The sequence below is a fragment of the Somniosus microcephalus genome, unplaced genomic scaffold, assembly GCF_052327205.1.
Source record: "Somniosus microcephalus isolate GS21.2 unplaced genomic scaffold, FLI_Smic_1.0 unresolved_chr1, whole genome shotgun sequence".
Classification (NCBI taxonomy): Eukaryota; Metazoa; Chordata; class Chondrichthyes; order Squaliformes; family Somniosidae; genus Somniosus; species Somniosus microcephalus.
Window position 1 is genome coordinate 34,421,378 of NW_028225179.1, and position 26,924 is coordinate 34,448,301.

The 26,924-nt window shown below is 53.3% G+C and overlaps 1 protein-coding gene across 1 annotated transcript in view; it reads right to left on the reverse strand.

Moving 5' to 3' along the window:
* The window catches only part of LOC147094590 (sarcoplasmic/endoplasmic reticulum calcium ATPase 1-like), a 119,872-nt gene that overhangs the window by 71,874 nt on the left and 21,074 nt on the right, over positions 1 to 26,924 (reverse strand). The window contains exons 4-5 of the mRNA XM_085974427.1: positions 12,073 to 12,177; positions 10,492 to 10,630 (exon numbers count right to left, since the gene is read on the reverse strand). Of these exons, the coding sequence (XP_085830553.1) occupies positions 10,492 to 10,630; positions 12,073 to 12,177 (244 nt within the window). The remainder of the gene's footprint in view (positions 1 to 10,491; positions 10,631 to 12,072; positions 12,178 to 26,924) is intronic.

A 26,924-nucleotide genomic window follows, 5' to 3' on the forward strand; every position in this document is an offset into this window, starting at 1 on the left:
CTCTGTGCTCCTCCAATTCCGGCCTCTTGACCATCCCCCAATTTCCATCGCTCCACCATTGGCGGCCGTGGCTTCAGCCGCCTGGGCCCCGAGCTCTGGAATTCCCTCCCTAAACCTCTCTGCCTCTCTCTCTACCTCCTTCACGAGGCTCCTTCAAACCTACCTCGTTGACCAAGAACTATCCTAATATCTCCTTACAACGCCTCAACCACAAACTGTGTTTGATAACGCTCCTGTGAAGCGCCTTTGGAGATGTTTCTACTGAGTTAACGGCGCTGTTTAACCGTGAGTGGTTGTTGTCAATTGGCGTCATGACCGGACGTGTTACTGCTAAGATACCAGATAGCAACAGAGAGGGCGGGTGGACCTGACTGGGGTGGGGGGTTGGGGGAGACACTTCCACAGCGCTCCTAGTGGCCGTAGGCCTGCAACTGCACCGTGACCGTTGACATAGGATCATTTGAAGTGGGGGTGGGGGCGCGGCAACTTTGGCGTGGGAATGTTACCGGTAAGCAAGCAAGGCGAAAGGTCATAGAGTCAAAGGGCTGGATTTTGATCCTGGAACGTGTAGGAGGCGGGACTACAATTTTTGGGGTTGTAGTCCCACCTCCATCGAGTTGTGGCCAACCCACGCGATTTTGACTTGATTGACCTTGTTGAGCCCGCCCAGCGGGCTCAGCAGGCCAATTAAGGGCCACCCGGCAACAGGTGACGTCACAGATTGATATTTCTTCTGTCAAGAGCTTTTGACAGATGAAATATCAGCGTTTGACAGCTCTTTGAAGCTGTCAAACACCGACAATCTGTACTCTAAGTTAATTCCTTCCTCTCAGGCTGATTTAGAGATCTCTGCGGAACAGAAAGCTGAATGCTGCAACTTTTGACAGATCGCGGCCATTCTGCTTTCTGTGCCGGTGAGATGAGGGACTCCCGAGACCTGAGGTAAGTAAAGGTAATTAAACTTCTTTAAACACTTTACACACACCAAACACACTTACCTCTGCACTCATGCACCCATCACTCACCTGAACACCTGACGTCTCGAACCCTCCGAGCCCTTCGTCCCGACGACCCGCCTCGCTAACTTGGCGCGGGTTTGGAGCTGTCGGGAATCCCGCACTTCAGCAATAAAAATAGGGATTCGGCTAAAAACTGCCTGTTAACAGGCAGTTAATTGGCACTAATCCCGTTCCCGCCTCGGGGAGGCGGGTCCCAGCACAGGTCGGGTATCCGCCTCCTTTGAAACTGGCATGGAGGCGGGTTGGGGGGCGAGATGGGCTCATGCCCCCCGATTTTGAGATTTTAACCCCCCACAGGCCTCCAATCCCGACTCCACGGCCCAATAAAAATCCTGCTCACAGCGTTATACAGCACAGAAAGAGGCCCTTCGGCCCATCGTGTCCACGCTGGCCATCAAGCCCTGTCTATTCTAATCCCATTTTCCAGCACTTGGTCCGTAGCCTTGTATGCTATGGCGTTTCAAGTGCTCATCTAAATGCTTCTTGAATGTTGTGAGGGTTCCTGCCTCTACCACCCTTTCAGGCAGTGAGTTCCAGATTCCAACCACCCTCTGGGTGAAAAAGGTTTTCCTCAAATCCCCTCTAAACCTCCTGCCCCTTACCCTTGAATCTATGCCCCCTGGTTATTGACCCCTCTACTAAGGGGAAAAGTTCCTTTCTATCTACCCTATCTATGCCCCTCATAATTTCGTACACCTCAATCAGGTCCCCCCTCAGCCTTCTCTGCTCTAAGGAAAACAACCCCAGCCTGTCCAGTCTCTCTTCATAGCTGAAGCGCTCCAGCCCAGGTAACATCCTGGTGAATCTCCTCTGCACCCTCTCCATTGCAATCACATCCTTCCTATAGTGTGGCGACCAGAACTGCACACAGTATTCCAGCTGTGGCCTAACTAGCGTTTTGTACAGCTCCATCATAACCTCCCTGCTCTTATATTCTATGCCTCAGCTAATGAAGGCAAGTGTCCCATATGCATAGAAACATAGAAGATAGGAGCAGGAGTAGGCCATTTGGCCCCTCGAACCTGCTCCGACATTCAATGCGATCATGGCTGATCATCCAAATTCAGCACCCGGTCCCTGCTTTCTCCCCATACCCCTTGATCCCTTTAGCCTTAAGAAATATATTCAACTCCTTCTTGAATATATTTAATGAATTGGCCTCTACTGCCTTCTGTGGTACACCACTCTCTGGGTGAAGAAATTCCTCCTCATTTCTGTCCTAAATGCCTTCTTAACCACCTTCTCTACCTGTCCTGCTGCCTTCAGGGATCTATGTACATGCACACCAAGGTCCCTCTGATCCCCTGTCCTTCCTTGGGATTTGTAGCCCGGCTCGGTGTGGAAGGCTTTGGAATGACAGGGAAAAGAAGACGGCTTGTCACAGCTGCTAATCACATACGAAAAGTGAGACCTTTGCATTGCTGTTAAGCTGGCTCCTGGCCAGCGCACAGATTGCTATACAGAGAAGGTCGCGGGGCGGAGGGTTTTATATAACAGCGTTATGTGTCTTCCTCGTGTCTTAAGTTGACACCCTTGCGATGGGGATCTTATCGCCGACCCTGTCTGCATGTATTCCTGTGTCAACACATTCCAAGGCATCTCCGCTGATGACCCTACATGGTCACCACTGAGGGCCAGAAGGAAGACGATATCAGGTGTTCATCTCCGAGGGGTCCAGGGGGAAGGAGGACTGGTGAGGAGCGGGGGGAGGGGGGGATAGTGGAGTGGGGGGGGGGTGGGTGGGAGGTCCAGACGTCAGTGGCTGCAACCAATATCTCAGGGTCATGTTCCATGCAGCAGGAGTCCTTACCCCTCCACATATAACAGGACACCCACCTGTTGTCGAGAGAGAGAGAGATGGGTTGCGGCCAGGGGGTGTGGCGGGGCAGGGGGCCGCGCGGGGAAGGGAGCAGTGTGAGAATGGAATTCGGAAGGGTGCACTTACAAAACTACCCGGGCTTCACCCACCAACTGTGCGCCAAGTGGTTCACCGGGCAGCACTGGGTGGCACACTCTCGCGCCTCTGAATCCGAAGGCTGTGGGTTCAAGTGCCGCTCCTTGACTCGAGCGCATAAACAAAAAATCTAGGCTGAAGCTCCCGGGAGTACTGAGGGAGCGCCGCACTGTCGGAGGGGCAGTACTGAGGGAGCGCCGCACTGTCGGAGGGGCAGTACTGAGGGAGCGCCGCACTGTCGGAGGGACAGCGCTGAGGGAGTGCCGCACTGTCGGAGGGGCAGTACTGAGGCAACGCCGCACTGTCGGAGGGGCAGTACTGAGGGAGCGCCGCACTGTCGGAGGGGCAGTACTGAGGGAGTGCCGCACTGTCGGAGGGGCAGTACTGAGGGAGCGCCGCACTGTCGGAGGGGCAGTACTGAGGGAGCGCCGCACTGTCGGAGGGGCAGTACTGAGGGAGCGCCGCACTGTCGGAGGGGCAGTACTGAGGGAGCGCCGCACTGTCGGAGGGGCGGTACTGAGGGAGCGCCGCACTGTCGGAGGGGCAGTACTGAGGGAGCGCCGCACTGTCGGAGGGGCAGTACTGAGGGAGCGCCGCACTGTCGGAGGGGCGGTACTGAGGGAGCGCTGCACTGTCGGAGAGGCAGTACTGAGGGAGCGCCGCACTGTCGGAGGTGCCATCTCTCGGACGAGACAGTAAACCGAGGCCCCCACCTGCCCTATCAGGCGGGGCGTGAAAGATCCCGAGGCCACTATTTTGAAGAAGAGCAGTCGGGGGCTGGCGGCGGGGGGAGTTCTCCCCGGTGTCCTGGGGTGCCAATGTTTGCCCCGCAATCAACATTAACAAAAAAACTGGCCATTATCACATTGCTGTTTGTGGGAGCTTGCTGTGCGCAAATTGGCTGTCGCGTTTCCTACATTACAACAGTAACCACACTTCAAAAGTACTTCATTGGCTATGAAGCGCTTTGGGGCGTCCTGAGGTCGTAAAAGGCGTTATAGAAATACAAATCTTCCTTTCTTATTTGAAGGGTGAGCTCTGCATTCCCGGGCTCCGTCTATAGATTTTTGGACCTCTCGTCACTGTCCAATATTTCCTTCACGTATTTCTCCAATTCCCCTTTTGAAAGTTACTGTTGAATCTGCTTCCACCGCCCTTTCAGGCAGCGCATTCCAGATCACAACAATTCGCTGCGTAAAAACATTCTCCTCATCTCCCCCTCTGGTTCTTTTGCCAATCACCTTAAATCTGTGTCCTCTGGTTACCGACCCGCCTGCCACTGGAAACAGTTTCTCCTTATTTACTCTATCAAACCCTTGATGATTTTGAACGCCTCTATTAAATCTCCCCTTAACCTTCTCTGCTCTAAGGAGAACAACCCCAGCTTCTCCAGTCTCTCCACATCACTGAAGTCCCTCATCCCTGGTACCATTCTGGTCAATCTCTCCCTTAACCTTCTCTGCTCTAAGGAGAACAACACCAGCTTCTCCAGTCTCTCCACATCACTGAAGTCCCTCATCCCTGGGACCATTCTGGTCAATCTCCCCTTAACCTTCTCTGCTCTAAGGAGAACAACCCCAGCTTCTCCAGTCTCTCCACATCACTGAAGTCCCTCATCCCCGGCACCATTCTGGTCAATCTCCCCTTAACCTTCTCTGCTCTAAGGAGAACAATCCCAGCTTCTCCAGTCTCTCCACATCACTGAAGTCCCTCATCCCTGGTACCATTCTGGTCAATCTCCCCTTAACCTTCTCTGCTCTAAGGAGAACAATCCCAGCTTCTCCAGTCTCTCCACATCACTGAAGTCCCCCATCCCTGGAACCATTCTGGTCAATCTCTTAACCTTCTCTGCTCTAAGGAGAACAACCCCAGCTTCTCCAGTCTCTCCACATCACTGAAGTCCCCCATCCCTGGTACCATTCTGGTCAATCTCTCCCTTAACCTTCTCTGCTCTAAGGAGAACAACCCCAGCTTCTCCAGTCTCTCCACATCACTGAAGTCCCTCATCCCTGGTACCATTCTGGTCAATCTCCCCTTAACCTTCTCTGCTCTAAGGAGAACAACCCCAGCTTCTCCAGTCTCTCCACATCACTAAAGTCCCTCATCCCTGGTACCATTCTGGTCAATCTCCCCTTAACATTCTCTGCTCTAAGGAGAACAACCCCAGCTTCTCCAGTCTCTCCACATCACTGAAGTCCCTCATCCCTGGAACCATTCTGGTCAATCTCCCCTTAACATTCTCTGCTCTAAGGAGAACAACCCCAGCTTCTCCAGTCTCTCCACATCACTGAAGTCCCTCATCCCTGGAACCATTCTGGTCAATCTCCCCTTAACATTCTCTGCTCTAAGGAGAACAACCCCAGCTTCTCCAGTCTCTCCACATCACTGAAGTCCCTCGTCCCTGGAACCATTCTCTTTCCCCACAGCTCTGCAATCTTTTCCCCTTCAAGTATTTATCCAATCCCCTTTTGAAAGTTACTATTGAATCTGCTTCCACCGCCCTTTCAGGCAGCGCATTCCAGATCACAACAACTCGCTGCGTAAAAACATTCTTCTCATCTCCCACTCTGGTTCTTTTGCCAATCACCTTAAATCGGTGTCCTCTGGTTACCGACCCTCCTGCCAATGGGGACAGTTTCTCCTTATTTACTCTATTGGAAAATGTCATATTACTTTCGTTGTGTAGCCAAAGATGGCAGCCATGTGTGGACAGCAACATCCCGCAAACATCAATGCACCTGTTTTGTTTTCGATGGTGTTTGGTTGAGGGACACCGGGGAGAACTCCCCTGTGCTCTACTTCCAATAGTGGCTGAGGAATCTTTCACGTCCCACCCGAGAGGGCAGACGGGGCCCTCGGTTTAACGTCTCATCCCGAAAGACGGCCCCTCCGATAGTGCAGCGCTCCCTCAGTACTGTCCCGTCAAACACTCCCAGGGCAGGTACAGTATGGGTTAGATACAGAGTAAAGCTCCCTCTACACTGTCCCATCAAACACTCCCAGGGCAGGTACAGTATGGGTTAGATACAGAGTAAAGCTCCCTCAGTACTGTCCCGTCAAACACTCCCAGGGCAGGTACAGTATGGGTTAGATACAGAGTAAAGCTCCCTCAGTACTGTCCCATCAAACACTCCCAGGGCAGGTACAGAATGGGTTAGATACAGAGTAAAGCTCCCTCTACACTGTCCCATCAAACACTCCCAGGGCAGGTACAGCATGGGTTAGATACAGAGTAAAGCTCCCTCAGTACTGTCCCATCAAACACTCCCAGGGCAGGTACAGAATGGGTTAGATACAGAGTAAAGATCCCTCTACACTGTCCCATCAAACACTCCCAGGGCAGGTACAGCACGGGTTAGATACAGAGTAAAGCTCCCTCAGTACTGTCCCGTCAAACACTCCCAGGGCAGGTACAGAATGGGTTAGATACAGAGTAAAGATCCCTCCACATTGTCCCATCAAACACTCCCAGGGCAGGTACAGCACGGGTTAGATACAGAGTAAAGATCCCTCTACACTGTCCCATCAAACACTCCCAGGGCAGGTACAGCACGGGTTAGATACAGAGTAAAGCTCCCTCTACACTGTCCCATCAAACACTCCCAGGGCAGGTACAGTATGGGTTAGATACAGAGTAAAGCTCCCTCAGTACTGTCCCGTCAAACACTCCCAGGGCAGGTACAGTATGGGTTAGATACAGAGTAAAGCTCCCTCTACACTGTCCCATCAAACACTCCCAGGGCAGGTACAGTATGGGTTAGATACAGAGTAAAGATCCCTCTACACTGTCCCATCAAACACTCCCAGGGCAGGTACAGCACGGGGTTAGATACAGAGTAAAGCTCCCTCTACACTGTCCCATCAAACACTCCCAGGACAGGTACAGCACGGGGTTAGATACAGAGTAAAGCTCCCTCTACACTGTCCCATCAAACACTCCCAGGGCAGGTACAGTATGGGTTAGATACAGAGTAAAGATCCCTCTACACTGTCCCATCAAACACTCCCAGGGCAGGTACAGTATGGGTTAGATACAGAGTAAAGATCCCTCTACACTGTCCCATCAAACACTCCCAGGGCAGGTACAGTATGGGTTAGATACAGAGTAAAGATCCCTCAGTACTGTCCCATCAAACACTCCCAGGGCAGGTACAGTATGGGTTAGATACAGAGTAAAGATCCCTCTACACTGTCCCATCAAACACTCCCAGGGCAGGTACAGTATGGGTTAGATACAGAGTAAAGATCCCTCAGTACTGTCCCATCAAACACTCCCAGGGCAGGTACAGCACGGGTTAGATACAGAGTAAGGCTCCCTCTACACTGTCCCATCAAACACTCCCAGGGCAGGTACAGTATGGGTTAGATACAGAGTAAAGCTCCCTCTACACTGTCCCATCAAACACTCCCAGGGCAGGTACAGCACGGGTTCGATACAGAGTAAAGCTCCCGCTACACTGTCCCATCAAACACTCCCAGGGCAGGTACAGCACGGGTTAGATACAGAGTAAAGATCCCTCTACACTGTCCCATCAAACACTCCCAGGGCAGGTACAGTATGGGTTAGATACAGAGTAAAGATCCCTCTACACTGTCCCATCAAACACTCCCAGGGCAGGTACAGCACGGGTTAGATACAGAGTAAAGCTCCCTCTACACTGTCCCATCAAACACTCCCAGGGCAGGTACAGTATGGGTTAGATACAGAGTAAAGATCCCTCTACACTGTCCCATCAAACACTCCCAGGGCAGGTACAGTATGGGTTAGATACAGAGTAAAGCTTCCTCTACACTGTCCCATCAAACACTCCGAGGGCAGGTACAGCACGGGTTAGATACAGAGTAAAGCTCCCTCTACACTGTCCCATCAAACACTCCCAGGGCAGGAACAGCACGGGTTAGATACAGAGTAAAACTCCCTCTACACTGTCCCATCAAACAATCCCAGGGCAGGTACAGTATGGGTTAGATACAGAGTAAAGCTCCCTCTACACTGTCCCATCAAACACTCCCAGGGCAGGTACAGTATGGGTTAGATACAGAGTAAAGCTCCCTCTACACTGTCCCATCAAACACTCCCAGGGCAGGTACAGCACGGGTTAGATACAGAGTAATGCTCCCTCTACACTGTCCCATCAAACATTCCCAGGGCAGGTACAGTATGGGTTAGATACAGAGTAAAGCTCCCTCTACACTGTCCCATCAAACACTCCCAGGGCAGGTACAGCACGGGGTTAGATACAGAGTAAAGCTCCCTCTACACTGTCCCATCAAACACTCCCAGGGCAGGTACAGCACGGGTTAGATACAGAGTAAAGCTCCCTCTACACTGTCCCATCAAACACTCCCAGGGCAGGTACAGCACGGATTTAGATACAGAGTAAAGCTCCCTCTACACTGTCCCATCAAACACTCCCAGGGCAGGTACAGCACGGGTTAGATACAGAGTACAGCCCCCTCTACACTGTCCCATCAAACACTCCCAGGGCAGGTACAGCACGGGTTAGATACAGAGTAAAGCTCCCTCAACACTGTCCCATCAAACACTCCCAGGGCAGGTACAGCACGGGGTTAGATACAGAGTAAAGCTCCCTCTACACTGTCCCATCAAACACTCCCAGGGCAGGTACAGCATGGGTTAGATACAGAGTAAAGCTCCCTCTACACTGTCCAATCAAACACTCCCAGGGCAGGTACAGCACGCGTTAGATACAGAGTAAAACTCCCTCTACACTGTCCCATCAAACACTCCCAGGGCAGGTACAGCACGGGTTAGATACAGAGTAAAGCTCCCTCTACACTGTCCCATCAAACACTCCCAGGGCAGGTACAGCACGGGTTAGATACAGAGTAAAGCTCCCTCTACACTGTCCCATCAAACACTCCCAGGGCAGGTACAGCACGGGTTAGATACAGAGTAAAGCTCCCTCTACACTGTCCCATTAAACACTCCCAGGGCAGGTACAGCACGGGTTAGATACAGAGTAAAGCTCCCTCTACACTGTCCCATCAACCACTCCCAGGGCAGGTACAGCATGGGTTAGATACAGAGTAAAGCTCCCTCTACACTGTCCCATCAAACACTCCCAGGGCAGGTACTGCACGGGTTAGATACAGAGTAAAGCTCCCTCTACACTGTCCCATTAAACACTCCCAGGGCAGGTACAGCACAGGGTTAGATACAGAGTAAAGCCCCCTCTACACTGTCCCATCAAACACTCCCAGGGCAGGTACAGCATGGGGTTAGATACAGAGTAAAGCTCCCATTAAAGATGGAGAAAGTTAGGGAGGAGGGACAATAAAAGAGAGGGATGGATAGAGAATATATTGGCCTTGGAGGGTAGCATCGCAGCTTCACCAGAATGATAACCGGGAGCTCAAAGGGTTAAATTATGAGGACAGGAGTGATCTAACGAAGGTGCTTAAAATGATTAAAGGATTGGAGAGGGTAGATCGAGAGAAGCCATTTCCTCTGGTGAGGGGGAGAGTCCAGAACAAGGGGGGCAGAACCTTAAAATTAGAGCCAGGCCGTTCAGGGTGATGTCAGGAAGCACTTCTTCACACAAATGGTTGGTGGAAATCTGGAACATCGAAACACAGAAGATAGGAGCAGGAGTCGGCCATTCGGCCCCTCGAGCCTGCTCCGCCATTCAATGAGATCATGGCTGATCATCCAAATTCAGTACCCTGTCCCTGCTTTCTCCCCGTATCCCTTGATCCCTTTAGCCTTAAGTAATATATCCAACTCCCTCTTGAATATATTTAATGAATTGCCCTCTACTGCCTTCTGTGGTAGAGAATTCCACAGGTTCACCACTCTCTGGGTGAAGAAATTCCTCCTCATTTCTGTCCTAAATGGCTTACCTCTTATCCTTAGACTGTGACCCCTGGTTCTGGACTCCCCGACCATCAGGAACATCCTTCCTGCATCTAGTCTGTCTAGTCCTGTTAGAATTTTATAAGTTTCAATGAGATCCCATCTCATTCTTCTAAACCCAAGCGAGTACAAGCCCAATCGACCCAATCTCTCCTCATACGTCATTCCTGCCATCCCAGGTATCAGCCTGGTGAATCTTCGCTGCACTTCCTCCATGGCAAGAACATCCTTCCTCAGATAAGGTGACCAAAACTGCACACAATACTCAAGATGCGGTCTCACCAAGGCCCTGTACAACTGCAGCAAGACATCCTTGTTCCTGTACTCGAACCCTCTCGCTTGTTCCTGTACTCGAACCCTCTCGCTACGAAGGACAACATACCATTTGCCTTCTTAACCGCCTGCTGCACCTGCATGCTTACTCTCTCCCCCAACAGGCTGTGGATGCTGGGGGTCAATTGGGGCTTTCAAGACTGAGAGTGACAGATTTCTGTTGGGTAAGGGGTATCAAGGGATATGGAGGAAACGTGGGTGGATGGGGTAGAGGCACAGGTCAGCCGCGATCTCATTGAGTGGCGGAGCAGGCTCGGGGGTGCTGAACGGTCTCCTGCTCCTCCTGTGCGCCGCTCCACTGGGCTCACCTGCCACCTCCACAATGTCACCGGGCACGATCTCACGAGCCTTGATCCTCTGGACCAGCTTCTTGTTCGTCCGGTAGACCTTCCCAATCTCGGGCTCGTATTCCTTCAGGGCTTCAATGGCATCCTCAGCGTTCCTCTCCTGGGGCACAGAATGATTCCACAACCAGTGAGATTGGGACGGGGAGAGTGGGATTAGAGTCAGGTTGAGGTGGGGAGAGCGGGTTTTGAGTGGAATTGGGATGAGAGAGTGAGGGGCAGCACGGTGGCATAGTGGTTAGCACTGTTGCCTCACAGCGCCAGGGACCCGGGTTCGAATCCGGCCTCGGGCGACTGTCTGTGTGGAGTTTGCACATTCTCCCCGTGTTTGCGTGGGTTTCCTCCGGGTGCTCCGGTTTCCTCCCACAGTCCAAAGATGTGCGGGTTAGGTTGATTGGCTATGATAAATTGACCCTTAGTGTTAGGGGGGATTAAATACGTGGGGTTACAGGGATAGGGTGGGATATGTGTTGGTGTAGGGGTTACGGGGATCGGGTGGGATATGTGTCGGTGCAGGCTCGATGGGCCGAAATGGCCTCTATCTGCACTGTGGGGTTTCTGTGATTCTGTGATTGGGATGGGAAGAGTGGGATTAGAGTCAGATTGAGGTGGGGAGAGCGGGTTTTGAGTGGAATTGGGATGAGAGAGTGAGATTGGGATGGGAAGAGTGGGTTTAGAGTGAGATTGGGATGGGGGGAGTGGGTTTAGAGTGAGATTGGGGTAGGGAGAGTGGGATTAGAGTCAGGTTGAGGTGGGGAGAGCGGGTTTTGAGTAGAATTGGGATGAGAGCGTGAGATTGGGATGGGAAGAGTGGGATTAGCGTGAGATTGGGATGGGGAACTAGGATTAGAGTCAGATTGGGATGGGAGAGAGTTGGATTGGAGTGAGATTGGGATGGGAGAGTGGAATTGGGATAGAGAGTGGGATTAGAATGACATTGGCATGGGGAGAGTGAGATTGGGATGGGGAAAGTTAGAGACAGTGTTGCGAGCGGGATTGGAATGAGATTGGGATGGGGAGATGGAGACAGTGTTGGGAGTGAGATTGGAATATGGGAAGAGATCGAGATAGTGTTGGGAGTGAGGTTGGAATATGGGGAGGGATGGAGACAGTGTTGAGAATGAGATTGGAGTGAGATTGGGATATGGGAAGAGATGGAGACGGTGTTGGGAGTGAGATTGGAGTGATATTGGGATATGGGGAGAGATGGAGACGGTGTTGGGAGTGAGATTGGAGTGAGATTGGAATATGGGGAGAGATGGAGACGGTGTTGAGAATGAGATTGGAGTGAGATTGGGATATGGGAAGAGATGGAGACGGTGTTGGGAGTGAGATTGGAGTGATATTGGGATTTGGGGAGATGGAGACCGTGTTGGGAGTGAGATTGGAGTGAGATGGAAGATGGGTCGGGAAGCAGTGTTGGGAGTGAGATTGGAGTGAGATGGAGGATGGGAAGAGATGGAGACGGAATTGGGAGTGAGATTGGAGTGAGATGGAGGATGGATCGGGAAGCAGTGTTCCTCAGTTCCGGGGATTGTTGATTACCTGCCAAACACCGACCACTGCATTGGCGATGAGGATCAGAAGGATGACGAAAGGTTCTACGAAGGCTGTGATTGTTTCCTCACCCTCTTCAAACCAGGCCAGGACCTAGGACAACGAGTGGACAACCTGTTAACACTCACGCATGACATAAGACCTGCTTACAGCCGGTTAAAGAAAGAATCAAAGAGTCAACGATACAGCGCAGAAGGAGGCCATTCGGCCCATCGTGCCTGTGCCGGCTCTTTGAAAGAGCTCTCCAATTAATCCCACTCCCCCACCCCGCTCTTTCCCCACAGCCCTGCAATCTTTTCCCCTTCAAGTATTTATCCAATTCTCCTTTTGAAAGTTACTATTGAATCTGCTTCCACCGCCCTTTCAGGCAGCGCGTTCCAGATCACAATAACTCGCTGCGTAAAAACATTCTCCTCATCTCCCCCTCTGGCTCTTTTGCCAATCACCTTAAATCTGTGTCCTCTGGTTATCGACCCTCCTGCCACTGGAAACAGTTTCTCCTTATTTACTCTGTCGAAACCCTTCCTGATTTTGAACACCTCGATCAAATCTCCCCTTAACCTTCTCTGCTCTAAGGATTCGAGCACAAAAAGCTGGGCCTTGGTGAGACCACACCTTGAGTATTGTGTGCAGTTTTGGTCGCCTTATCTGAGGAAGGATGTTCTTGCTATGGAGGGAGTGCAGCGAAGATTCACCAGACTGATACCTGGGATGGCGGGAATGACGTATGAGGAGAGATTGGGTCGATTGGGCTTATATTCGCTGGAGTTTAGAAGAATGAGAGGCGATCTCATTGAAGCATAAAATTCTAACAGGACTAGATAGACTAGATGCAGGAAAGATGTTCCCGATGGTCGGGGAGACCAGAACCAGGGGTCACAGTCTAAAGATAAGGGGTAAGCCATTTAGGACTGAGATGAGGAGGAATTTCTTCACCCAGAGAGTGGTGAACCTGTGGAATTCTCTACCACAGAAGACAGTGGAGGCCAATTCATTAAATGTATTCAAGAAGGAGTTGGATGTATTTCTTAAGGCTAAAGGGATCAAGGGATACGGGGAGAAAGCAGGGACAGGGTACTGAATTTGGATGATCAGCCATGATCTCATTAACTGGCGGAGCAGGCTCGAGGGGCCAAATGGCCGACTCCTGCTCCTATCTTCTATGTTTCTATGTAAAATCGAGGCTGACACTCCCAGTGCAGCGCTGAGGGAGCGCGGCAGTGTCGCAGGTGCCGTCTTTCGGATGAGACGTTAAACCGAGGCCCCGTCTGCTCTCGAAGAAGGTCCCACGGCCACTATTTCGAAGAAGAGCAGGGAGGGCAGTTCTCGCCCGGTGTCCTGGGGCCAATATTTATCACTCAAAAAAATTCACCAAAGCAGATGATCTGGCCATTATCTCATTGTTGCTGGTGGGAGCTTGCTGTGCGCAAATTTGGCTGCCACGTTTCCTACAATACAACTGTGGCCGCACTTCAACCCTCCCTATCTCTGTAACCTCCTCCAGCCCCTACAACCCTCCCTATCTCTGTAACCTCCTCCAGCCCTACACCCCTCCCTATCTCTGTAACTTCCTCCAGTCCCTACCACCCTCCCTATCTCTGTAACCTCCTCCAGCCCCTACAACCCTCCCTATCTCTGTAATCTCCTCCAGCCCCTACAACTCTCCCTATCTATGTAATCTCCTCCAGCCCCTACAACCCTCCCTATCTCTGTAACCTCCTCCAGCTCCCTACAACCCTCCCTATCTCTGTAACCTCCTCCAGCCCCTACAACCCTCCCTATCTCTGTAACCTCCTCCAGCCCCTCGCCCCCTCCCTATCTCTGTAGCCTCCTCCAGCTCCTACAACCCTCCCTGTCTCTGTAACCTACTCCAGCCCCTACCAACCTCCCTATCTCTGCAACCTCCTCCAGCCCCTACCACCCACCCTATCTCTGTAACCTCTTCCAGCCCCTACCACCCTCCCTATCTCTGTAATCTCCTCCAGCTCCTACAACCCTCCCTATCTCTGTAACCACCTCCAGCCCCTACCACCCTCCCTATCTCTGTAACCTCCTCCAGCCCCTACAACCCTCCCTATCTCTGTAACCTCCTCCAGCTCCTACAACCCTCCCTATCTCTGTAACCTCCTCCAGCCCCCTACAACCCTCCCTATCTCTGTAACCTCCTCCAGCCCCGACAACCCTCCCTATCTCTGTAACCTCCTCCAGCCCCTACCACCCTCCCTATCTCTGTAACCTCCTCCAGCCCCCTACAACCCTCCCTATCTCTGTAACCTCCTCCAGCCCCTACAACCCTCCCTATCTCTGTAGCCTCCTCCAGCTCCTACAACCCTCCCTATCTCTGTAACCTCCCCCAGCCCCCGACAACCCTCCCTATCTCTGTAACCTCCTCCAGCCCCTACCACCCTCCCTATCTCTGTAACCTCCTCCAGCCCCTACAACCCTCCCTATCTCTGTAACCTCCTCCAGCTCCTACAACCCTCCCTATCTCTGTAACCTCCTCCAGCCCCCTACAACCCTCCCTATCTCTGTAACCTCCTCCAGCCCCGACAACCCTCCCTATCTCTGTAACCTCCTCCAGCCCCTACCACCCTCCCTATCTCTGTAACCTCCTCCAGCCCCCTACAACCCTCCCTATCTCTGTAACCTCCTCCAGCCCCTCGCCCCCTCCCTATCTCTGTAGCCTCCTCCAGCTCCTACAACCCTCCCTATCTCTGTAACCTCCCCCAGCCCCCGACAACCCTCCCTATCTCTGTAACCTCCTCCAGCCCCTACCACCCTCCCTATCTCTGTAACCTCCTCCAGCCCCCTACAACCCTCCCTATCTCTGTAATCTCCTCCAGCCCCTACAACCCTCCCTATCTCTGTAACCTCCTCCAGCTCCCTACAACCCTCCCTATCTCTGTAACCTCCTCCAGCCCCTACAACCCTCCCTATCTCTGTAACCTCCTCCAGCCCCTCGCCCCCTCCCTATCTCTGTAGCCTCCTCCAGCTCCTACAACCCTCCCTGTCTCTGTAACCTACTCCAGCCCCTACCACCCTCCCTATCTCTGCAACCTCCTCCAGCCCCTACCACCCACCCTATCTCTGTAACCTCCTCCAGCTCCCTACAACCCTCCCTATCTCTGTAACCTCCTCCAGCCCCTACAACCCTCCCTATCTCTGTAACCTCCTCCAGCCCCTCGCCCCCTCCCTATCTCTGTAGCCTCCTCCAGCTCCTACAACCCTCCCTGTCTCTGTAACCTACTCCAGCCCCTACCACCCTCCCTATCTCTGCAACCTCCTCCAGCCCCTACCACCCACCCTATCTCTGTAACCTCTTCCAGCCCCTACCACCCTCCCTATCTCTGTAATCTCCTCCAGATCCTACAACCCTCCCTATCTCTGTAACCTCCTCCAGCCCCTACCACCCTCCCTATCTCTGTAACCTCCTCCAGCCCCTACAACCCTCCCTATCTCTGTAACCTCCTCCAGCCCCTACCACCCTCCCTATCTCTGTAACCTCCTCCAGCCCCTACAACCCTCCCTATCTCTGTAACCTCCTCCAGCTCCTACAACCCTCCCTATCTCTGTAACCTCCTCCAGCCCCCTACAACCCTCCCTATCTCTGTAACCTCCTCCAGCCCCTACAACCCTCCCTATCTCTGTAACCTCCTCCAGCCCCGACAACCCTCCCTATCTCTGTAACCTCCTCCAGCCCCGACAACCCTCCCTATCTCTGTAACCTCCTCCAGCCCCTACCACCCTCCCTATCTCTGTAACCTCCTCCAGCCCCTACCACCCTCCGAGATCTCTTCGCTGCTCCAATTCTGACCTCTTGAGCATCCCCCCCCCGATTTCCATCGCTCCACCATTGGCGGCCGTGCCTTCAGCCGCCTGGGGCCTAAGCTCTGGAATTCCCTCCCTAAACCTCTCCGCCTCTCTGTTTCCTCGTTCAAGACGCTCCTTAAAACCTCCCTCTTTGGCCAAGCTTTGGATCATTTGTCCCTAATATCTCCTTATGTGGCTCAGTGTCAAATTATTTACGCTCCTGTGAAGGGCCACGGGGACGTTTTACTATGTCAAAGGAGCTATATAAATGTAATAAGCTGCTGTTCCTGATAAATCGAGTTAATCACATAATTTGAAAAAAACCCCGCAATATTCGCTGGTTGAAGCACCTGTAATAAAAATGCGATGTGACTTAATTAAGTCGCAATTCAACCTTAAATAAGTGGCCCTGATAAGCGACTACATACCATTTAAGATAAAACACAGAGACCGGGAAACAATGGAACAGGAGGCAGCCCGCTGGCATAGTGGTTAGCACTGTTGCCTCACAGCGCCAGGGACCCGGGTTCGAATCCGGCCTCGGGTGACTGTCTGTGTGGAGTTTGCACATTCTCCCCGTGTTTGCGTGGGTTTCCTCCGGGTGCTCCGGTTTCCTCCCACAGTCCAAAGATGTGCGGGTTAGGTTGATTGGCTATGATAAATTGACCCTTAGTGTTAGGGGGATTAAATACGTGGGGTTACGGGGAAAGGGTGGGATATGTGTTGGTGCAGGGGTTACGGGGATCGGGTGGGATATGTGTCGGTGCAGGCTCGATGGGCCGAAATGGCCTCTATCTGCACTGTGGGGTTTCTGTGATTCTGTGAGGAGGAGGCCCATTCAGCCCCTCGAGCCTGTTACACAGGAACAGGAGGAGGCCCATTCAGCCCCTCGAGCCTGTTACACAGGGCCAGGAGGAGGCCATTCAGCCCCTCGAGCCTGTTACACAGGAACAGGAGGAGGCTCATTCAGCCCCTCGAGCCTGTTACACAGGAACAGGAGGAGGCCCATTCAGCCCCTCGAGCCTGTTACACAGGAACAGGAGGAGGCCCATTCAGCCCCTCAAGCCTGTTACACAGGAACAGGAGGAGGCCATTCAGCCCCTCGAGCCTGTTAGACAGGAACAGAAGGAGGCCCATTCAGCCCCTCGAGCCTGTTAGTAACAGGAGGAGGCCCATTCAGCCCCTCGAGCCTGTTACACAGGAACAGGAAGAGTCCGTTCAGCCCCTCGAGTCTGTTACACAGGAACAGGAGGAGGCCGTTCAGCCCCTCGAGCCTGTTACACAGGAACAGAAGGAGGCCCATTCAGCCCCTCGAGCCTGTTACACAGGTACAGGAAGAGCCCATTCAGCCCCTCGAGCCTGTTACACAGGAACAGGAGGAGGCCGTTCAGCCCCTCGAGCCTGTTACACAGGAACAGAAGGAGGCCCATTCAGCCCCTCGAGCCTGTTACACAGGAACAGGAAGAGCCCATTCAGCCCCTCGAACCTGTTACACAGGAACAGGAGGAGCCCCATTCAGCCCCTCGAGCCTGTTACACAGGAACAGGAGGAGCCCCATTCAGCCCCTCGAGCCTGTTACACAGGAACAGGAGGAGGCCCATTCAGCCCCTCGAGCCTGTTACACAGGACCAGGAGGAGGCCATTCAGCCCCTCGAGCCTGTTACACAGGAACAGGAGGAGGCCCATTCAGCCCCACGAGCCTGTTACACAGGAACAGGAGGAGGCCCATTCAGCCCCTCGAGCCTGTTACACAGGACCAGGAGGAGGCCCATTCAGCCCCTCGAGTCTGTTACACAGGAACAGGAGGAGGCCCATTCAGCCCCTCGAGTCTGTTACACAGGAACAGGAGGAGGCCCATTCAGACCCTCGAGCCTGTTACACAGGAACAGGAGGAGCCCATTCAGCCCCTCGAGCCTGTTACACAGGAACAGGAGGAGCCCATTCAGCCCCTCGAGCCTGTTACACAGGAACAGGAGGAGGCCCATTCAGCCCCTCGAGCCTGTTACACAGGACCAGGAGGAGGCCATTCAGCCCCTCGAGCCTGTTACACAGGAACAGGAGGAGGCCCATTCAGCCCCTCGAGCCTGTTACACAGGAACAGAAGGAGGCCCATTCAGCCCCTCGAGCCTGTTACACAGGAACAGGAGGAGGCCATTCAGCCCCTCGAGCCTGTTACACAGGAACAGGAGGAGCCCCATTCAGCCCCTCGAGCCTGTTACACAGGAACAGGAGGAGCCCATTCAGCCCCTCGAGCCTGTTACACAGTAACAGGAGGAGGCCCATTCAGCCCCTCGAGTCTGTTACACAGGAACAGGAGGAGCCCCATTCAGCCCCTCGAGCCTGTTACACAGGAACAGGAGGAGCCCCATTCAGCCCCTCGAGCCTGTTACACAGGAACAGGAGGAGCTCATTCAGCCCCTCGAGCCTGTTACACAGGATAAGGAGGAGGCCATTCAGCCCCTCGAGCCTGTTACACAGGAACAGGAGGAGGCCATTCAGCCCCTCGAGCCTGTTACACAGGAACAGGAGGAGGCCGTTCAGCCCCTCGAGCCTGTTACACAGGAACAGGAGGAGGCCCATTCAGCCTCTCGAACCTGTTACACAGGAACAGGAGGAGGCCATTCAGCCCCTCGAGCCTGTTACATTAGGAACAGGAGGTGGCCATTCAGCCCCTCGAGCCAGCTGGGCTGTGGATCAAAGGCTTGCACATGGAGGTGAGGTAGAGATCAGCCATGATCTAATAGAATGGCGGACCAGACTCGAGGGGCTGACTGGCCTCCTCCTGTTCCTGTGTCACATCAGCCAGTGGTTCAGTGGGCAGCATTTGAGGCTGAAGGTTGAGACTTGAGCACAAAAATCTAGGCTGACACTGCAGTGCAATAACTGAGGGAGCACCGCACTGTCGGAGGGGTAGTACTGAGGGAGAGCTGCACTGTCGGAGGGGCCGTACTGAGGGAGTGCCGCACTGTCGGAGGGGCAGTACTGAGGGAGCGCCGCACTGTCGGAGGGGCAGTACTGAGGGAGTGTCGCACTGTCGGAGGGGCAGTACTGAGGGAGCGCCGCACTGTGGGAGGGGCAGTACTGAGGGAGCACTGCACTGTCGGAGGGGCCGTACTGAGGGAGTGCCGCACTGTCGGAGGGGCAGTACTGAGGGAGCGCCGCACTGTCGGAGGGGCAGTACTGAGGGAGCGCCGCACTGTCGGAGGGGCAGTACTGAGGGAGCGCTGGATTGTCGCAGGGGCAGTGCTGAGGGAGTGCTGCACTGTCGGAGGAGCAGTACTGAGGGAGCGCCGCTCTGTCGGAGGGGCAGTACTGAGGGAGCGCCGCACTGTCGGAGGAGCAGTACTGAGGGAGCGCCGCTCTGTCGGAGGGGCAGTATTGAGGGAGCACCGCACTGTCGGAGGGGCAGTACTGATGGAGCGCTGCACTGTCGGGGGGAAAGTACTGAGGGAGCGCTGCACTGTCGGAGGGGCAGTGCAATAACTGAGGGAGCGCCGCACTGTCGGAGGGGCAGTACTGAGGGAGCGCCACACTGTCCGAGGGGCAGTACTGAGGGAGCGCTGCACTGTTGGAGGGGCCGCACTGAGGGAGCGCCGCACTTTCGGAGGGGCAGTGCAATAACTGAGGGAGCGCCGCACTGTCGGAGGGGCAGTACTGAGGGAGCGCCGCAATGTCCGAGGGGCAGTACTGAGGGAGCGCTGCACTGTTGGAGGGTCAGTACTGAGGGAGCGCCGCACTGTCAGAGGGTCAGTACTGAGGGAGCGCCGCACTGTCGGAGGGGCCGTACTGAGGGAGCGCCGCACTGTCGGAGGGGCCGTACTGAGGGAGCGCCGCACTTTCGGAGGGGCACTGAGGGAGCGCCACACTGTCGGAGGGGCAGTACTGAGGGAGTGCTGCACTGTCGGAGGGGCAGTACTGAGGGCGTGCCACACTGTCGGAGGGTCAGTACTGAGGGAGCGCCAGAGGGGGGTCTCGGACCCAGTTGTAAGTTCAGCGAGGGCCATTGGTAGGCGCGGAAGGGGTTAATGTCTGCTACAAAGTGACCTTTCTGGAGCGGAATGCTCTCCACATGGTGAACGGGCTAATGTTACCTCCGCGGACACCTGATCCCCTAATCTTGGCCCGTCACGTGTGTGGCAGCTGGACTCCTTGGTTGCGGGGGGAGGTGGCTGCCTTCTGGTGGAACGCCTGGATTCGCTGACCGCGCCAGATTGCGGAGACTCCCCGGGGGCCGGGTGGGGCGGGGGAGGGGAGGGGGGGCGGCTCGGGGAACACGGGAAAGAGAAGTGGGGAAATCACGAAAGGGATCCAGGACGTGAAAGATGGACATCACTGCGTAAAGAAATGGAAGAGGGAGATGGAGAGAGTGACGGAGAGAGACAGAGAGCAACAGAGAGAGAGAAAGAGAGAATGAAACAGAGAAAGAGAGAAAGAAAGAGTGAGAGAGAAAGAGAGAGAGAGAAAGAGAGAGAGAGAAATAGAGAGCGAGAGAGAGAGAGTGAGAGAGAGAGAGAGACAGAGAGAGAGAAAGAGAGAGAGAGAGAGTGAGAGCGAGAGAGAAAGAGAGAGAGAGCAAGAGCGAGAGGGAAAGAGACAGAGAGAGACAGAGAGCAAGAGACAGAGAGAGTGAGAGACAGAGTGTGAAAGAGAGAGAGCGAGAGAGAAAGAGAAAGAGACAGAGAGAGCGAGAGAGAAAGAGAAAGAGACAGAGAGAGAGAGAGAGAGAGAGAGAAAGAGAGAGAGAGAGAGGGGAGGAGACTCCCAGTTGTCAGTACCGAGGGAGCGCCGCACTGTTGGAGGGGCAGTACTGAGGGAGGGCTGCACTGTCGGAGGGGCAGTACTGAGGGAGCGCCGCACTGTCGGAGGGGCAGTACTGAGGGAGGGCTGCACTGTCGGAGGGGCAGTACTGAGGGAGCGCCGCCCTGTCGGAGGGGCAGTACTGAGGGAGCGCCGCACTGTCGGAGGGGTAGTACTGAGGGAGCGCCGCACTGTCGGAGGGGCAGTACTGAGGGAGGGCTGCACTGTCGGAGGGGCAGTACTGAGGGAGCGCCGCACTGTCGGAGGGGCAGTACTGAGGGAGGGCTGCACTGTCGGAGGGGCAGTACTGAGGGAGCGCCGCCCTGTCGGAGGGGCAGTACTGAGGGAGCGCCGCACTGTCGGAGGGGCAGTACTGAGGGAGCGCCGCACTGTCGGAGGGGCAGTATTGAGGGAGCGCCGCACTGTCGGAGGGGCAGTACTGAGGGAGCACTGCACTGTCAGAGGTGCAGTACTGAGGGAGCGCCGCACTGTCGGAGGGGCAGTACTGAGGGAGCACTGCACTGTCGGAGGGGCAGTACTGAGGGAGCGCCGCACTGTCGGCGGGGCAGCACTGAGGGAGCGCCGCACTATCGGAGGGGTAGTACTGAGGGAGTGCCGCTCTGTCGGAGGGGCAGTACTGAGGGAGTGCCACTCTGTCGGAGGGGCAGTACTGAGGGAGCGCCGCACTGTCGGAGGGTCACTTTACGAACATTAGTAAGAGGTGGAACCCATTCAGATCCTCGAGCCCTTTCCACCATTCAATTAGATCATGGGTGACCTGTAGTTCAACTCCATTTACTGTGTCTAATTCTGGGCACCACACTTTAGGAAGGATGTGAAGGCCGCAGAGAGGATTGCAGAAAAGATTTACAAGAATGAGTCCATGGATGAGGGACTTGAGTTACGTGGGTGGACTGGAGAAGCTGGGGTTGTTCTCCGTGTAGCAGAGAAGGTTGAGAGGAGGTTTGATCGAGGTGTTCAAAATCATGAGGAGTCTGGACAGAGCAGATAGAGAGAAACTGTTCCCATTGGCGGAAGGGTCGAGAACCAGAGGGCGCAGAATTCAAGGTGATTGGCAGAAGAACCGAAGGCGACATGAGGGAAAACCTTTTTAAGCAGCGAGTGGTTAGGGCTGAATGGGCCTCCTCCTCACAGAATCACAGAAACCCCACAGTGCAGATAGAGGCCATTTCGGCCCATCGAGCCTGCACCGACACATATTCCACCCGATCCCTGTAACCCCTACACCAACACATATCCCACCCTTTCCCCGTAACCCCACATATTTAATCCCCCCTAACACTAAGGGCCAATTTTTTTTTTTAATCATAGCCAATCAACCTAACCCGCACATCTTTGGACTGTGGGAGGAAACCGGAGCACCCGGAGGAAACCCACGCAAACACGGGGAGAATGTGCAAACTCCACACAGACAGTCACCCGAGGCCAGATTTGAACCCGGGTCCCTGGCGCTGTGAGGCAACAGTGCTAACCACTATGCCACCGTGCTGGCTGATCTTCTGCCTCAACTCCATTCACCGGCCCCATCGCCAGATCCCTCGATGCCCTTACTAGTCAGAAATCTATCGGCTTCTGTTTTGAATCGACCCAATGACTGAGCCTCCACAGCCCTCTGGGGTAGAGAATTCCAAAGATTCACCACCCTCTGTGTGAAGACATTTCTTCTCATCTCAGTCCTGAATGGCCTACCCTTTATCCTGAGGCTGTGGCCCCTGGTTCTGGACTCCCCAGCCAAGGGAAACATTCTCCCAGCATCCACCCTATCAAGCCCTGTAATAATTTCGTATGCTTCAATGGGATCCCCTCTCATTCTTCTGAATTCAAGAGAATACAGGCCTAGCTTACTCAATCTCTTCTCATACGACAGTCCCACCATCCCAGGAATCAATCTCGTGAACCTTCGTTGCACTCCCTCTATGGCAAGTATATCCTTCCTTAGGTAAGGAGACCAAAATTGTACACAGTACTCCAGGTGTGGTCTCACCAAGGCCCTATATAATTGGAGTAAGACTTCTTTACTCCTGTTGTAAGAATTCGCAATAATTTACAGTTCTGAAGATCAATTTTTTTGATTAAAGAATCCCTGGGCGTTGTGCTTTTAAATTTCCAGGGATAGAAATGGCTGTCACCACATGGCTGAAGACAAAGGACAATGCTTTGTTTACAAAGCAATCAAATGCTATTAGCATTTGTTTGTATATTGAGTGGATACATCTAAACTGCAGAAGAGACTTTTGTATCTTGAATGGGAAACGTTTAAGATTTGAATGGGTTTAAATCACCCAGCACTGGACAATAGGGCTGTTGCATTCTCTTTGTTTCAGCCCAGGGAGCTCCGGAAGACACATTAACCCAGTCTAACCACTCTGAGTTAGCCAATCACAGCTTTCTCTTGTGTATTGGACCCTTTGGGTGGTGAATTTTGCACACAGCCCTTGCAAGGCAGAACGGCAGGGGCTTCACCAGGTATAAAGATAGCGGCTGAGAAGCTAGCTCTCTCTCTTACTTCGCTGGACCACAGGTGAGCAGAGTGTTCTGACTCCTCAACGAGGCAACCTAGCAGGAGCTAAGGGGTGGTGATTTAAGGGTATTGCTAAGATTGTTTAAATAACATTGTAGCCATTGTATCCCTCGTTTTCGCCGTCTGCAACCCCCTGTTATATAGTTTTACTGTAATTACTGTGTGCGTGTGGGATAGTTTGATATTTTGATTGTAGTTTATTTAGGTAATAAATCTTGATTTTCTTTCTCTCATCCAAACCACTTGTTCCGTTTTAATATCATTAATTATAAGTTCCTCCACTCAGAACTAAAGGAGGGGTAGCGATTCGTGATCCGCTGTAATAAAATTGGTTTTATTGGAATTGGTCCTGCAAGACCAGGAAAATTACTTTAAACCAGTTTAAAGAAGCCCCCAAACCCTTACACTGTACTCAAATCCTCCTGTAATGAAGGCCAGTATACCATTTGCCTTCCTAATGGCTTGCTGCGCCTGCACGTTCACTTTCAGTGACTCATGTACAAGGACACCCAGGCTTGTATTCCCTCGAGTTTAGAAGATTAAGGGGCGAGCTAATCGAGGTGTTTAAGATAAAGGGAAACAAATTGTCAAGGTTACGGGGAAAGGACGGGGGAGTGGGACTAGCTGATGTGCTCTTGCAGAGAGCCGGCGCGGGCTCGACGGGCTGAATGGCCTCCTTCTGCGCTGTAACCATTCTGCGATTCTATGATTCTCCTCGCCTTTGCTCCATATCTCTCCTCAAACAAAAATCTATCGATCTCAGCCTTGAAAGTTCCAAATGACCCTCAGCCTCAACAGCATTTTGGGGGAGAGAGTTTCAGATTTCCACAAACACTTAGTGTGAAGAAGTGCTTCCTGACATAAGAACATAAGAAATAGGAGCAGGAGTAAGCCAATCGGCCCCTCGAGCCTGCTCCGCCATTCAATAAGATCATGGCTGATCTGATCCTAACCGCCAATCCACTATCACAGAACCATCTCCTGAATCTAACAGAATTAGACACACGAAATAGGAGCAGGATCAGGCTACACGGCCCCTGGGCCCGCTCCGCCACCCACAGGGCCATGACCGATCCGAACCTAGACTCATGTCCAAATTCCTGCCCGCTCCCCGTAACCCTTAATTCCCTTTACTTCTAGGAAACTGTCTATTGCTGTTTTAAATTTATGTAATGATGTAGCTTCTACAGCTTTTTGGGGCAGCATATTCCATGGACCTATCACCCTCTGAGTGAAGTAGTTCCTCCTCATCTCAGTTTTGAAACAGCAGCCCCTTATTCTAAGACTATGCCCCCTAGTTCTAGTTTCACCCATCATCGGGAACATCCTCCCCGCATCCACCCGATCCAACCCCTTCACAATCTTATATCAAGCCTGAACGGCCTGGCTCTAATTTTAAGGTTCTGCCCCCCTTGTTCTGGACTGCGCACCCCGCCCAGCAGAGGAAATAGCTTCTCTCGATTGACCCTATCCAATTCTTAAACACCTCGATCAGATCAACGCTTAATCTTCTAAACTCGAGGGAAGACAAGCCCAGTCTGTGCAAACTGTCCTCGTAAACACTCCCAGGGCAGGTACAGCACGGGTTAGATACAGAGTAAAGCTCCCTCTACACTGTCCCATCAAACACTCCCAGGGCAGGTACAGCACGGGTTAGATACAGAGTAAAGCTCCCTCTACACTGTCCCCATCAAACACTCACAGAGCAGGTACAGCACGGGTTAGATACAGAGTAAAGCTCCCTCTACGCTGTCCCGTCAAACACTCCCAGGGCAGGTACAGCACGGGTTAGATACAGAGTAAAGCTCCCTCTACACTGTCGCATCAAACACAAGCAGGGCAGGTACAGCACGGGTTAGATGCAGAGTAAAGCTCCCTCTAGACTGTCCCATCAAACACTCCCAGGGCAGGTACAGCACAGGTTAGATACAGAGTAAAGCTCCCTCTACACTGTCCCATCAAACACTCCCAGGGCAGGTACAGCAAGGGTTAGATACAGAGTACAGCTCCCTCTACACTGTCCCATCAAACACTCCCAGGGCAGGTACAGCACGGGTTAGATACAGAGTAAAGCTCCCTCTACACTGTCCCAACAAACACTCCCAGGGCAGGTACAGCACGAGTTAGATACAGGGTAAAGCTCCCTCTACATGGTCCCCATCAAACACTCCCAGGACAGGTACAGCACGGGTTAGATACAGAGTAAAGCTCCCTCTACACTGTCCCATCAAACACTCCCAGGGCAGGTACAGCACGGGTTAGATACAGAGTAAAGCTCCCTCTACACTGTCCCATCAAACATTCCCAGGGCAGGGACAGCACGGGTTAGATACAGAGTAAAGCTCCCTCTACACTGTCCCATCAAACACTCCCAGGGCAGGTACAGCACGGGGTTAGATACAGAGTAAAGCTCCCTCTACACTGCCCATCAAACACTCCCAGGGCAGGTACAGCACGGGTTAGATACAGAGTAATGCTCCCTCTACACTGTCCCATCAAACACTCCCAGGGCAGGTACAGCACGGAGTTAGATACAGAGTAAAGCTCCCTCTACACTGCCCATCAAACATTCCCAGGGCAGGTACAGCACGGGTTAGATATAGAGTAAAGCTCCCTCTACACTGTCCCGTCAAACACTCCCAGGGCAGGTACAGCATGGGATGGATACAGAGAAAAGCTCCCTCTACGCTGCCCCGTCAAACACTCCCAGGGCAGGTACAGCACGGGTTAGATACAGAGTAAAGCTCCCTCTACACTGTCCCATCAAACACTTCCAGGGCACGTACAGCACGGGTTAGATACAGAGCAAAGCTCCCTCTGCACTGTCCCATCAAACACTTCCAGGGCAGGTACAGCATGGGGTTAGATACAGAGTAAAGCTCCCTCTACACTGTCCCATCAAACACTCCCAGGGCAGGTACAGCACGGGTAAGATACAGAGTAAAGCTCCCTCTACACTGTCCCATCAAACACTCCCAGGGCAGGTACAGCACGGGGTTAGATACAGAGTAAAGCTCCCTCTACACTGTCCCATCAAACACTCCCAGGGCAGGTATAGCACGTGTTAGATACAGAGTAAAGCTCCTCTACACTGTCCCATCAAACACTCCCAGGGCAGGTACAGCACGGGTTAGATACAGAGTAAAGCTCCCTCTACACTGTCCCATCAAACACTCCCAGGGCAGGTACAGCACAGGTTAGATACAGAGTTAAGTTCCCTCTACACTGTCCCGTCAAACACTCCCAGGGCAGGTACAGCACGGGTTAGATACAGAGTAAAGCTCCCTCTACACTGTCCCGTCAAACACTCCCAGGGCAGGTACAGCATGGGATGGATACAGAGAAAAGCTCCCTCTACGCTGTCCCGTCAAACACTCCCAGGGCAGGTACAGCACGGGTCAGATACAGAGTAAAGCTCCCTCTACACTGTCCCATCAAACACTCCCAGGGCAGGTACAGCACGGGTAAGATACAGAGTAAAGCTCCCTCTACACTGTCCCATCAAACACTCCCAGGGCAGGTACAGCACGGGTTAGGTACAGAGTAAAGCTCCCTCTACACTGTCCCATCAAACACTCCCAGGGCAGGTACAGCACGGGTTAGATACAGAGTAAAGCTCCCTCTACACTGTCCCATCAAACACTCCCAGGGCAGGTACAGCACAGGTTAGATACAGAGTTAAGTTCCCTCT